The 14,032-nt window shown below is 42.8% G+C and overlaps 1 protein-coding gene across 3 annotated transcripts in view; it reads right to left on the bottom strand.

Annotated features, from left to right (window-relative positions):
- PRELID2 (PRELI domain containing 2) overlaps nucleotides 1-14,032 on the bottom strand; it is a 144,928-nt gene that overhangs the window by 81,033 nt on the left and 49,863 nt on the right. For 2 of the 3 annotated variants that reach the window (XR_013215827.1, XM_077265835.1), the window contains exons 2-4: nucleotides 12,930-12,987; nucleotides 10,367-10,440; nucleotides 3,796-3,986 (exon numbers count right to left, since the gene is read on the bottom strand). Coding sequence is in view for 2 of the 3 variants with exons in the window: in XM_077265835.1 (XP_077121950.1) it covers nucleotides 3,796-3,986; nucleotides 10,367-10,440; nucleotides 12,930-12,987 (323 nt within the window). In the remaining variant the exon portion in view is untranslated. The remainder of the gene's footprint in view (nucleotides 1-3,795; nucleotides 3,987-10,366; nucleotides 10,441-12,929; nucleotides 12,988-14,032) is intronic. The other variant, XM_077265836.1, reaches the window with a different exon arrangement.

The raw sequence follows: 14,032 nt of genomic DNA, 5'->3' as shown, positions 1-14,032 counted from the left end.
CTAGATTTACACAGAGATAACAGGTCACTTGAAAAAGTGCAGTGGGCATGGTTAGAGCCGCCTCTCTGTATACTCAGAGCAGTGACAAAACCGGCACCGGCGTCACCCCCATGACAGAAACCCAAACGATGCAGGGGGAAAGTAAAGTAAATTTTTTGCTCACAGCATTCAGGTAAGTGCAGGCACCGGACAAATTAGTAACGCTATTAATCTTCAGATTAACCCCATATCTGCAGGTTAATAGCGTTTTTTTTATTGTGACAGGTACTTTTAAAGTTCACAATGTTGGGCTCTAGATGAAGAAAGCAGAGAAAGACACTCCTTCCATTGAGACATTGATGTTCATTTCTCTCTCTTCTGACAATCTCTACTTGGGAAAGATGGGTAACCTTCACTGAGCCAGTTGCAATTGCTAAACTGGGCAAAACTTAGATTCTTAGAAAGTAGCAATCTGTCATAGGTAGATAGTGCTCCTCAGTAATTAGCTAAGTTTGCCGCTTAGGAATCAGCAAAAGCAGGGGGGCGAGAGGCGGTAAGAGCTTTAGTAATAGTCAGCCATCTTTACCTGAAATAACAAGGGCATTTAATATTTGAAAAGAGAGGTTAGTTTCCAGAACTTACATTTCTTAGGTTATATTTAACATTTTGGTGTGAATTGACTCTGTATTTTTGATGACCACCAATATTGGTTCATACAAGTGTAATATACATTTCCATATAACAATAGAACTGCATATTGGCACAAAAAAGAAAATTCCTAATGTTTGCCATACCACATGCAAAAGACAGCATGGGCATGAACACAAAGTGTTCTTACATATGGGTTTTGGCTTATTCTGTACCCAAATCCAAGGGAAAAATACCTATGAAAACTTTTCAAACACCAGTAATTTTACCTGACTTGGTTCCTCGAATTACTTTAATAAAGTGAAATGTGGAAAAATTTCCATAGTAGGCGGCAGTATGCAGGCAGCTCCACTGAATGCTGCCAATGATTGCCGGGCCTATGGCAGCTTAAATCCACAGAGGAATCCCAAGATTCTTCCTTGCAGTTCTGCCACACATTCCATAGTACCCACCTTCCTGGCACCACAATCTCTGTGGTGCTATTTTACTGGTGCTTAGCACGAATAACATCACAGCAGCTTACCAACTGTCATAGCAGCCCACCATCACCATTTGTGATTGTCATTATGTATTACAAGGTCTATTGCTGGCTGCTAAATGAGTTACCAGGGTGACCACATTGTCTTTATTTTAGCAGATGTGCTGAGGACATGATTTTGCATACATTTACTATTATATACAGTACAGACCAAAAGTTTGGACACCTTGTCATTTAAAGATTTTTCTGTATTTTCATGACTATGAAAATTGTACATTCACACTGAAGGCATCAAAACTATGAATTAACACATGTGGAATTACATACTTAACAAAAAAGTGTGAAACAACTGAAATTATGTCTTATATTCTAGGTTCTTCAAAGTAGCCACCTTTTGCTTTGATGACTGCTTTGCACACTCTTGGCATTCTCTTGATGAGCTTCAAAAGGTAGTCACCGGGAATGGTTTTCACTTCACAGGTGTGCCCTGTCAGGTTTAATAAGTGCGATTTCTTGCCTTATAAATGAGGTTGGGGCCATCAGTTGTGTTGTGCAGAAGTCTGGTGGATACATAGATGATAGTCCTACTGAATAGAATGTTAGAATTTGTACTATGGCAAGAAAAAAGCAGCTAAGTAAAGAAAAATGAGTGGCCATCATTACTTTAAGAAATGAAGGTCAGTCCGAAAAATTGGGCAAACTTTGAAAGTGTCCCCAAGTGCAGTGGCAAAAACCATCAAGCGCTACAAAGAAACTGGCTCACATGAGGACCGCCCCAGGAAAGGAAGACCGAGAGTCACCTCTGCTTCTGAGGATAAGTTTATCCGAGTCACCAGCCTCAGAAACCGCAGGTTAACAGCAGCTCAGATTAGAACCCGGGTCAATGCCACACAGAGTTCTAGCAGCAGAGACATCTCTACAACAACTGTTTAGAGGAGACTTTGTGCAGCAGGCCTTCATGGTAAAATAGCTGCTAGGAAACCACTGCTAAGGACAGGCAACAAGCAGAAGAGACTTGTTTGGGCTAAAAAAAACACAAGGAACGGACATTAGGCCACTGAAAATCTGTGCTTTGGTCTGATGAGTCCAAATTTGAGATCTTTGGTTCCAACCACCGTGTCTTTGTGCGACGCAGAAAAGGTGAACGGATGGATTCTAGATTCCTGGTTCCCACCGTGAAGCATGGAGGAGGAGGTGTAATGATGTGGGGGTGCTTTGCTGGTGACACTGTTGGGGATTTATTCAAAATTGAAGGCATACTGAACCAGCATGGCTGCCACAGCATCTTGCAGCGGCATGCTATTCCATCCGGTTTGTGTTTAGTTGGACCATCATTTATTTTTCAACAGGACAATGACCCCAAACAAACCTCCAGGCTGTGTAAGGGCTATTTGACCAAGAAGGAGAGTGATGGGGTGCTACGCCAGATGACCTGGCCTCCACCGTCACCAGACCTGAACCCAATCGAGATGGTTTGGGGTGAGCCGGACCGCAGAGTGAAGGCAAAAGGGCCAACAAGTGCTAAGCATCTCTGGGAACTCCTTCAAGATTGTTGGAAGACCATTCCCGGTGACTACCTCTTGAAGCTCATCAAGAGAATGCCAAGAGTGTGCAAAGCAGTCATCAAAGCAAAATATGGCTACTTTGAAGAACCTAGACTATAAGACATAATTTCAGTTTTCACACTTTTTTTGTTAAGTATAAAATTACACGTGTTAATTCATATTTTTGATGCCTTCAGTGTGAATGTACAATTTTCATAGTCATGAAAATACAGAAAAATCTTTAAATGAGAAGGTGTGTCCAAACTTTTGGTCTGTACTGTTGGTAAGACAAGTTCTTCTCCTGGACTTTATACAGAAGCTTTTCTCAAAGACTGTGCAGCTCTCCTGTCCATAAAATGGCTGCTGGTGGAGGAACAAGTGACCAGACCTATCCGTCAGCCTGGTCCAATTGTAAAACATCTCAGATGAGAAAGCTACTTTTCATTGGAGGAGGCTGATTGACAGGTCTGGTCACATGTTCCTTCACCAGCAGCCATTTTATGGACTGGAGAGCTATGCAGTCTGTGAGGAAAGGTGAACTAACAAGAGCAGGAGGAGAACCCAGTAACACTTATAGAATAGTAAATGGAGACAAAATCATGTCTAACACATCTGTGAAAGATACAGTGGCCAACCTCTTTTATCGGGGAGAACTATCAGGAAAATGCAACACTTTTTGTCAGATTTCACTTAAATCAATGGAGATCCACGCTAAGGAAGTCACTGTAATCACTTCATTATCAAGGCTTCCTTCTAAGCAATGGGAGTTGTATAAAAGTCGACTACCCCTTTAAGCAGGATGATATAAAAATTTGTGAAAAGTTATCGCATATGTGAAGTAAGAGTTGTTAACATACAAGAGTTACTGAAGCTATGCTGTTTATGCCTCAGTTTAGTTTTGTCAGCCCACCATCTTCTCAGGGAGCTGGCAAGTAGACATGACGTCATCAAACCCATCCCAAAGTGAGCAGAGCTGGAAAATTCCTTTAAATCTACTTCAAACTCGAATACGATTTTTAACAGAAAGTATTTCCTACTGTTGATTTGCATAACTGACTATACAACTAATTTACAAAAATCACTCTAGCTATACACAATACATCTGCATGAGCATGACCAGCGAACGCGTATATATAGAAATATTACCAATTGGAATTATGTTTGCTTTCCTGGTACACAGACTCTTCAATCATTGATGAATATTGGACCCATGTTAGGCAACGAGTCTTCATATTCATCACCCGAGCTTTCATGTCCAGCCATGATTCTTCTTCGAGGTATATATTAGGTACTTTAAGAATGCTCCACTGTGGGTAAACAAGAACATAAGAAAATGTCTGGAAGGAAAAAAAATGGACAATGGTAATCTATTTCTTTTTGTCTAATACATATGCTTACATAAGACAAATCCCCTCCACCATTTGTGCCTTGCACTACTGCAGAAGTGTAGACATGTGCACTACCAAAGCAGAAAAGCCATAGTCACAAGCAACACACAGGAGAAAGGCAAAGACATCAGCCATTACACTAGAGGGTGCTCCGAGGACAAGAAGTAACAAATTGGTAAAGAATAGGCTTGCAATAAGTACACATTTAAAATAAGCGTGAACCTTGAGTACCTAGATGCAATGACACATGGTATTTCATGGTTTGCACCCAGCTCATTTATCAGAATTGTCAAATAGAGAACTTGGCCATGCTGTTTGTAGTAATCACAATTCAATCTACATTACTAAAAGAGTTCTTAAAAATCTAAAGAGAAGTAGTCTTTAGATTCATGCTGCCCAAACCACAAGACAGCATGAATCAGAGCCTGGTTGCAAGATTGAAGCCAGATATGTTTTACTCTAAAATGCGGAAGCGTTTCAGAGAAAAGTTTTAAAAGCTGGTCAGGGACCATAGAGACAGACCTGACTAGTCCGGTGTGGGCCCCGGCCGCCTTCTCCCTGCCCCAGCTGATTGATAAATCTCTCACCATATAAACACACGCCAGATACTTGTCAATCAACTTGAGCGAAGAGAAGTCAGCCAGGGAGCACGCTGGACTAGGCAGGTCTCTCCCTACAGTCCATGGCTGTCTTTTCAAACTACCTTTTCTCTGAAACAAGTAACACATGGCTGACTGCATTCGCAACATGAATCTAATGACAGGTTTTATTTAAATGTTTTTTGACAGGTCATTGAGCAGTGATCTGTTGGAATCCAGGTTATGAGACCCCCACTAAAGACAGAGGGGCTCATCTTATCCACAAGCAGAGCTGTATATGGACCCACAGATTTGCTACACTGCTCTACTGACAATTTTTGATCCTTGGTCAAATTGATTGGTGGGTGGGGGGAGATCTTGGTATAGATCACCACCAAACAACACTAATGTATAGTAACTATAACAAAGAATATTTCAAGAGTTTAGTTACCTTTTAAACTGTTGGAAAATGAAAATTGCACTGTGTTACAGGCTACAAGATCATTTTTATTTGGCTTTGATAAATGAGACCACTTTCTTTACCCACCGGCCTGTCTGCATACAACTGCTGCAGAATGGGAAATTCTCTCCCCATAGTGAAGATGGTTATAACTAGTGATGAGCGAGTGTGCTCGTTACTCGAGTTTTCCGAGCATGCGCGGGTGTTCTCCGAGCATTATGGGCGTGCTCGGAGATTATGTTTGAATCGCCGCAGCTGCATGATTTGCGGCTGTTAGGCAACCTGAACACATGCTGGGATTGCCTGTGTTAGGGAATGCCCACATGTATTCAGGCTGTCTAGCAGCTGCAGCGACTCAAACATAATCTCCGAGCACGCTCGGAAACCCCGAGTAACGAGCACACTTGCTCATCACTACGGTAGTTATAACATCTCTTCCACATCGCTAAACCACAGCGCTCAATAAGCGCCTTGTAAACAATACAGGAAGCGGCCATGCTACCTTTGTCCTTTAGCAGATGCACAAGAATGAAAAATCAGAAAAGCAAACGACCAGGTACAAACTTAAAAGTATATTACTGTGAACATTTTTTTTTTCTATTTGTCCTTTTTAACATAAAAATTCTTTCAAAATTTTCCTGGAATCTATGAAGATTTTACATCTAAGTGGATGGTTTATTGCCATCATTCGATTTCTGATGCTCTTCTCAAAAGAAAGAAAAAAAAAAGAAAAAAGATGAATTTACATCAAAAGCTATGTGTGTATATGCAGCACTTACCAAAGCGTGGGGAACGAGGATGCACACCACACAAAAGAAGTCACAAAAACAAGCCCAAACAAAAGGATTGGGATTTGAAAAGCCCGGAAATGTATGGTGATAAATACGCACCATTTAAACATATTGAGCACATTGATTTTCAAGGTCTTTATCACAATAGTACTGAGGCTTATTGAGCTTCCCACTCGCTTTACTGCCCTTTACTGGTCACACAATGCTTAGTTACACGCCGGCTTTAGCAAAAAATAAAGCGATAATAATTGTTTAACAGATCCCAACAGCTCTCTATTCATTTATTAGGGAACACTATAGTGTGGAGGCATGTGGAAACGAACAACATTTCTGCAGGACACACAGTATGCAGGTCTCTCCGGAAAATTAATAACACTAAAAATGAATTTGCCAGTCAGCCCGTGACACATAGGACTTCCTGCAAGTAAGCATTAGCTAGTGTAGGAAATTGTAAGTATTCACTCGATAACCGAGCCATACTGGCATACATCCCCCCTTCCCACTTAAGCCCTTTCTTGTAGGCCTAGCTTAGGGTACCGTCACACAATGCCATTTTGATCGCTACGACGGCACGATCCGTGACGTCGCAGCGATCGTATGATTATCGCTCCAGCGTCGTAGACTGCGGTCACACGTTGCAATCACGGCGCTGGAGCGATGCCGAAGTCCCCGGGTAACCAGGGTAAACATCGGGTAACTAAGCGCAGGGCCGCGCTTAGTAACCCGATGTTTACCGTGGTTACCAGCGTAAACGTAAAAATAATAAACAGTACATACTCACATTCCGGTGTTTGTCCTCCGGCGTCTCAGCTTCTCTGCACTGTGTAAGCACAGCGGCCGGAAAGCAGAGCGGTGACGTCAGACGTCACCGCTGTGCTCGCTTTCTGGCTGGCCGGCGCTCACAGTGCAGAGAAGCTGAGACGCCGGAGGACAGACACCGGAATGTGAGTATGTACTGTTTGTTATTTCTACGTTTACGCTGGTAACCACGGTAAACATCGGGTTACTAAGCACGGCCCTGCGCTTAGTTACCCGATGTTTACCCTGGTTACAAGCGAACACATCGCTGGATCGCTGTCACACACAACGATCCAGCGATGTCAGCGGGAGATCCAGCGACGAAAGAAAGTTCCATACGATCTGCTACGACGTACGATTCTCAGCAGGATCCCTGATCGCTGCTGCGTGTCAGACACAGCGATATCGTATGGATATCGCTGGAACGTCACGGATCGTACGGTCGTAGCGATCAAAGTGTGACTGTGTGACAGTACCCTTACAGTGGGTACGGAAAGTATTCAGACCCCTTTACATTTTTCACTCTTTGTTTCATTGCAGCCATTAGGTAAATTCAAAAAAGTTCATTTTTTTCTCAGTAATGTACACTCTGCACCCCATCTTGACTGAAAAAACAAACAAAACAGAAATGTAATATTTTTTGCAAATTTAATAAAAAAGAAAAACTGAAATATCACATGGTCCTAAGTATTCAGACCCTTTGCTCAGTATTGAGTAGAAGCACCTTTTGAGCTAGTGCAGCCATGAATCTTCTTGATGCAACAAGTTTTTCACCCTGGATTTGGGGATCCTCTGCCATTCTTCCTTGCAGATCCTCTCCACTTCCGTCAGGTTGGATGGTGAACGTTGGTGGACAGCAATAATTATTATTATTACTGTATATACTAGTGCATAAGCTGAGTTTTTCAGCACTTTTTTTGTGCTGTAAACACTCCCATCAGCCTTTACACAAGTCATGGTCCAGGGAAAGCAGCAGCAGGAACCGGTGGCTGCGGTTGTAACTGTGCTGCTGCTAAAGAGAAAAGAATATTCATTTCTCTTATTAGCAGTGAGAGCTGCAGCCGCCAACTTCCAGGAGAAGACATCATACTCACCCTCCTCGCACCGTCGCTGCATCTTCATTGGTCCCCGGCACCGCTCCCTGTGCTGAGTGATCACATGGCCCCGCTCATTAAGGTAATGAATATGCACGCGACTCCACTCCCATAGGTGTGGAACGCATATTCATTACCTTAATGAGCGGGGCCACGTGATCGCTCAGCACAGGAAGCGCTGCTGGTAGCCGGAACGAGGTGCTGCACCTGCGAGGGCACACTGGAGGAGGGCGAGTAGGATTTTTTTTTTGCTTTTTTTACTAATAGTAGTACTGAATGAATGCATTCTTTCAGACGTGATTTTGATACATTACACTCCAAAAGAAAAAACGGTGGCTTTTTCCATGACTGATATAAAACAACCAGCGCTGTGGGCACAGCATGCTCTAGGTATGGTGTATTCTGGGCATCAGATAATGCACACAACACAAGTTATTCTGTTATTAGTGGTCCTCCGGGACGTATGCACGGCCATCAGTGTTCTAAAGCACATTGCGTATATGGAATGTAATTCTTTACCAATTTATTTCTCAAATAAAATAATCAGGACATTGTAAAATACAGCCCGGATGATAGGCGCCTTCTAAATGCAAAATGTGTGACCTGCTGCAATACGAGATGTCGGAAAAAAAGAATCTGTATTCATCCTTGTAATTAGGCTCGAGGATTAATAGTTAAGCAATGATGAAAGCTGACCAACTGCTGTTAGCGCTTGGCATTCATATGCACTCAATGACCTTAATAAATGATGGCGAGGTCATGCAAATGTTTAAACATTTATGCAAAATGCTCAGTCCCTCGTCGGATTCCCTTTACTGCTAAAAAGCTAAGTAAATTATCTGCCCATTCCATGATTCATTTGGAGTTGCCTCCAGCTGGTTACAGCCCATTGAAAATGATGGATTGCAAAATACCCCCCCTTTTTGCCAACAGTTGCATGCAAGACAATTTAACACGCAGAACTCGGCAAATGGTAGCGGCACAATTCTCCTACCTTGAGAATCCACCGTCTCTGGGCTGATGATGCATGAAAGAAAAAGTCACACAGAAGTTGTATGCCTGCACATCATGGCTCTTACTTACACAGGACAGACAACATCTGTTGGTCACATTACATGTCTAATACGCAGAGAGAGTATGTACGCCTGAATGGATGCTTCACCAATGACAGATTGATGGAAATAAGTTGTTTTCTAATTATATATTTCCCTTTAAGCCATTTTTTAAGGCTTCAGAAAAAAATCCATGTATCCTGTTAACAATACTGCACAAAGAAAAAAAAAAACAAAACAAGAGGCACTGCCAGAATTCTTTATTTTTTTTTTTACTCACATCACCTTTCAGACAAATATACAGCTTGGGAGGGAAAAAAGCTGGAAAGCTGGAAAAAAGGGACGGCCGTTTTGCTCACTTTTGCACTAAGTGACCTTACCTAACATTTCTTGTATGTGCCACCCTGCTAGTCACTTACCAACAATGTAAACAATTTATTAAAAAAGTGCATTACTGTAACATCTGATTGTATTATTTTGACATTATGTTAAAACCCAATAGGCAGATGGAGGAAAGGTTTGCAAAAATCTAATCATAAGTCATTGAGACTCAAAGTGTTTGTCCTCAATATCCGTTTCTTCTCTTCTCAACTCATGTGACTCATGTCTATTACCACTGGGACTTTCATCATGTAAAATTACTGCAAATCTCAATACCTTTGGATCGTTTTGTTGTATATTAGTTATATGTGCAGTTTTCCCATTATAAAGTATGGCCACTACCTTTAAAGCCTCTTTTACAGCATTCTAGTAAACTGCATGCTCTGCATAGTACAAAATGTACACATGGAACTGTTCGGTCCGATGGACGTCTCTGGTCTTGACCCGACGCCTACTGTGATGAGAGAGGAGGCACCGGATCAGATCAGCAATGCCCATTGGACCGGAACACTCCGTATGGTGGGATAATAAAAGGTCTTTTTTTGTCCTATACAGAGAGGATTGGGGACTTGCATACAGCTTACTAGAATGCAATAAAAAAGGCCTTAAAGGTGGTGAGAAAACCTGGTGACAGGTGCCTTTAAAAATATTCCTTGACTCAATGTTGTGAAAGCTACACTGGTAAATTATTACTTCTATAATGTATTTTGTCTGATGTTATAATAATACTTTTCTGTATCAAAATGTTTACACTATTGCTAAGTGATTGGAAGGGTGGCACATAAGGGTACGTGCCCACAATCAGGAACTGGTGCGGGTTTGACGCTACATATTTATGCAGCGTCAAGCCCGCTGTGGACAGCTGTGACAGCAGTGGATATCCCATATACACTACGTGTCCACAGACGCCCAAAAATACGCTGCGGCCAAAGCGCTGCTAGTTCTGGATTGTGGGCACCCAGCCTAGGGAGCGTCAGGAAGCCAGGATAGTAGGAAAGTGCGGGGAAACAGCCATCACCTTAGTGTTTCCAGCTCTCCTCCCAAGCCATATACTGCATCTGTCTAAATGGTGATAATTCGGTGAGTGCCACAGTGTTTGCCTTTTTCATGTACTATTGACCAGAAATAAATAAATAAATACAGTATAAATATAAAAGAAAAAAATAATGAGTTACCTTTCTCAGAAAGGATGGAATGATATTATTGCAGATAGCAATTCTTCTTCTATACACAATGCCTGTACCAGGGTCTGTGTTTTAAAGGGAGAGACATACATACAGGAATTAGCATTAAATATCCTTTGTAACTACACATGACTGTACTGCCTTCCAAAAATAACATTTATGGAAACATATGGCTGGATATATTAGCAGATATTGTGAATAAAGATTTATTCCCATCTTCATAGAAGGGTATGGTCAGACAGTGCCTGTAAGAAGCAAGTATGCAGTTTATTGTTTGCTCATGACGGGGCAGAGGTGAGGAGCCGCCTTTGGACCAGGGGAAGGCAATAGTACTCCGTTTTGGGTTGTTTTTCTGCTTTTTATTTTATAGCTGCTGCAACCTATATGAGGAGGATTTCTGAAAAAAGGGACACCACTTTAAAGACATGAGATATATGTTTGTTTTTTACTACCTATATTTTTAATCTACTATATAATTGTCTAAGGGTACTTCCGTCTGTCCTTCTGTCTGTCGCGGTTATTCGTTCGCTGATTGGTCTCGCCAGCTGCCTGTCATGGCTGCCGCGACCAATCAGCGACGCGCACAGTCCGGAAAAAAATGGCCACTCCTTACTCCCCGCACTCACTGCCCGGCGCCCGCATACACCCCTCCGGTCACCGTGCTCACAGGGTTAATGCCGGAGGTAACGGACCGCGTTATGCCGCGGGTAACGCACTCCGTTACCGCCGCTATTAGCCCTGTGTGTCCCCAACTTTGTACTATTGACGCTGCCTATGCGGCATCAATAGTACAAAATGTAATGTTAAAAATAATTTAAAAAAAAAAACTGCTATACTCACCCTCTGTAGTTCGCTGAGCCGCTCGCGCCGCCCGCCATCTTCCGTTGCAGGTTGCGGTGGCAAAGATGGTATGGCAGAAGGACCTGCTATGATGTCACGGTCATGTGACCGCGACGTCATCACAAGTCCTGCGCGCCTGCGCGGAAAGGACCTGACGTGACGTCACGGTCATGTGACCGCTAAACGGTCATGTGACCGCGACGTCATCACAGGTCCTGCGCTCAGACCAACCCTGGGACCGGAAGCTGCCGTGGACTACAAGGGGCCCTCGGAAAGGTGAGTATATGTTTATTTTTTAACCTGTGACAAACGTGGCTGGGCAATATACTACGTGACTGGCCAATATACTACGTGGCTCTGTGCTGTATACTACTTCGCTGTGCAATATACTACGTGGCTCTGTGCTGTATACTACGTCGCTGGGCAATACACTACGTCGCTGAGCAATATACTACGTGCCTGGGCAATATACTACGTGCCTGGGCAATATACTACGTGGCTGGGCAATATACTACGTGGCTGGGCAATATACTACGTGGCTGGGCAATATACTACGTGGCTGGGCAATATACTACGTGGCTGGGCAATATACTACGTGGCTGGGCAATATACTACGTGGCTGGGCAATATACTACGTGGCTGGGCAATATACTACGTGGACATGCATATTCTACAATACCCGATGCGTTAGAATCGGGCCACCATCTAGTCTAACATAAATATGATTTACAGCCAAGAGGTTTATTTATGCATACTTAGGGTATGTCTCCACGGTACGGATGGGCGGCGTTATCGCCGCAGCGGCGAAGCCGCTCGGCGCTAAGCCCCGCCCCCTTTCTGGGACGCGATCATGCCGGATGTGTTAACTCTTCACATCCGGGATGATCGCTCTCTCCCATAGGGCCCTGTGATATGCCTTGCGGGGACGCTGCGTCCCCGCAAGGTGTACGGGCATGCTGCGATCTGAAAAGACGCGCAGCATGTCCGTAGTCGCAGGGCCGCCGCGTGCGGGTTTCCACGCATAGTGGAGACAGGATTTCATCAAATCCCCTCCACTATGCAGGAACATCTGGACGCTGCTTGTTTGACGCTGCAGCGCTGCGCAGCGTCAAACAAGCAGCGTTTCCTGAACGTGGAAACATACCCTTATAAAGATAGATTTACACACCGAGTTTAAGCTAGACTTAATGGAGGTGAAAATGTAACTAAATAAAAAAATGTAAACGCTATTGAAAAATGTATGTATGAGATTCATTAAGATTGGCATTCCATGCACTAGTCCTAATCCGATTGAGTGCTGCAATTTTGATAAACTCACTGCAGACCTGCAGCAAACCGGTGATCGCAGTCTGTCCGCGCAGAGCTCACCGATTGGCTGAGGCAGTGGCAGAGAGCTGGCTTTGGACCTGGGAAGGAGAAGTAATATTTGTTTTTTTTTTTGTTTTTTTTAGGACTACGGCAGCTTAAAGAAGAATGTCTTCTGAAATGGGACAACTCTTGTAAGCTAGAATCGTGCAGAGGAGCCAAGAATTTGTACAAACTATATTAATAGACAAGGAAGACAATCATACACAACGCGTCCTAGGCCATGTGCCATGTTAGTAGGCTCTATTATATATATATATATATATATATATATATATATATATATATATATATATATATATATATATATATATATATATATATATATACGCTGTATGCCGATACTCACCTATTTGCTCTTCCACAGTTGTAACTGCAGTTACGTTCTTCTCTAAAGGGGTAGGATACTATAAGAGAAAAAGAAAACAAATAATATTATTACATAATACAAGTCAGTCTTTATAGAGTAGCAAATACCTGTCATATGCACGGTCCTAGAAGATGAGAAATTGTAGGGTACAAGATATGGATCATAGAACTTTACTTGTAAAGAAGACATGAGGTAACCTGCGTTTTTGGAATGGGCGAATTGACATCGTTCGCTATCTAGATCCTGTCATCTCTGATCCAGGACCAGTTAACACTGATGTGACAATACTAGAATCTATAATGCTGTGGATAATGATGTCTTGCTGCTCTTGGTACAGATTACACACGTGTGTCTGGGAAAATGTATGTTTTTAGCTTACTCTGCTGATGATGTGTCTAGTCATCTCCCCAGACAGTAGCACAATACAGTTCCTGAAAAAAAAGGACAATAAAGATGTCCAGGAGCAGCACTCGCTTGGCTGCTGTCTAACGCACTGTATACCTGAGGGCTTAGTCTGTGATGATTAATTGAGCTCTTTTTATAGAGGATCTGACAGCATGCCTGAAAACCTGAAACAAACGGCACATGGGAACACGAGAAGCCATAAGTATCTGTTCTCATAGCGAGTATCTGACATGAGCAGGTAATCGAGCCTCCATCTAGAATCCTCACGGTGATTAATACACTGCACACAGTATAAGCAGCAGGCCAGAGATTTACTACACGTCACTTAGGCTGTGTGAACACTGCTGTCACTGGCTCCAGACATACACTGGAATGGCGCAGTCACCATAGGGGAGTAGAAGTGCTGTTATTTTACTGGGGGAGAACTGGACTGGATCCCATTTTCACTACAAATTGCGTTACATGCAGATTTCCCCAATAGTGATGATAATTCACAATATTTCAACAGCATAAAATCGAAGATCTGCAACATTCTACCATTTCGGTGATTTTTTTTTTTTTTTTTTGGAGGGGGGGGGGGGGGGTGGATGTGGGTTTTCAAAAACTGATCCATTAATACTGTAAATTGCTGTGGATTTGCAGCATGAAATCAGCCTTAAAAGATTATCCGGTTTAGC

This window comes from Ranitomeya variabilis, chromosome 5 (genome assembly GCF_051348905.1).
Source record: "Ranitomeya variabilis isolate aRanVar5 chromosome 5, aRanVar5.hap1, whole genome shotgun sequence".
NCBI classification, from domain to species: domain Eukaryota; kingdom Metazoa; phylum Chordata; class Amphibia; order Anura; family Dendrobatidae; genus Ranitomeya; species Ranitomeya variabilis.
The sequence above is the reverse complement of the archived record's forward strand: the minus strand, read 5'-3'. Positions and strand labels throughout refer to the sequence as shown.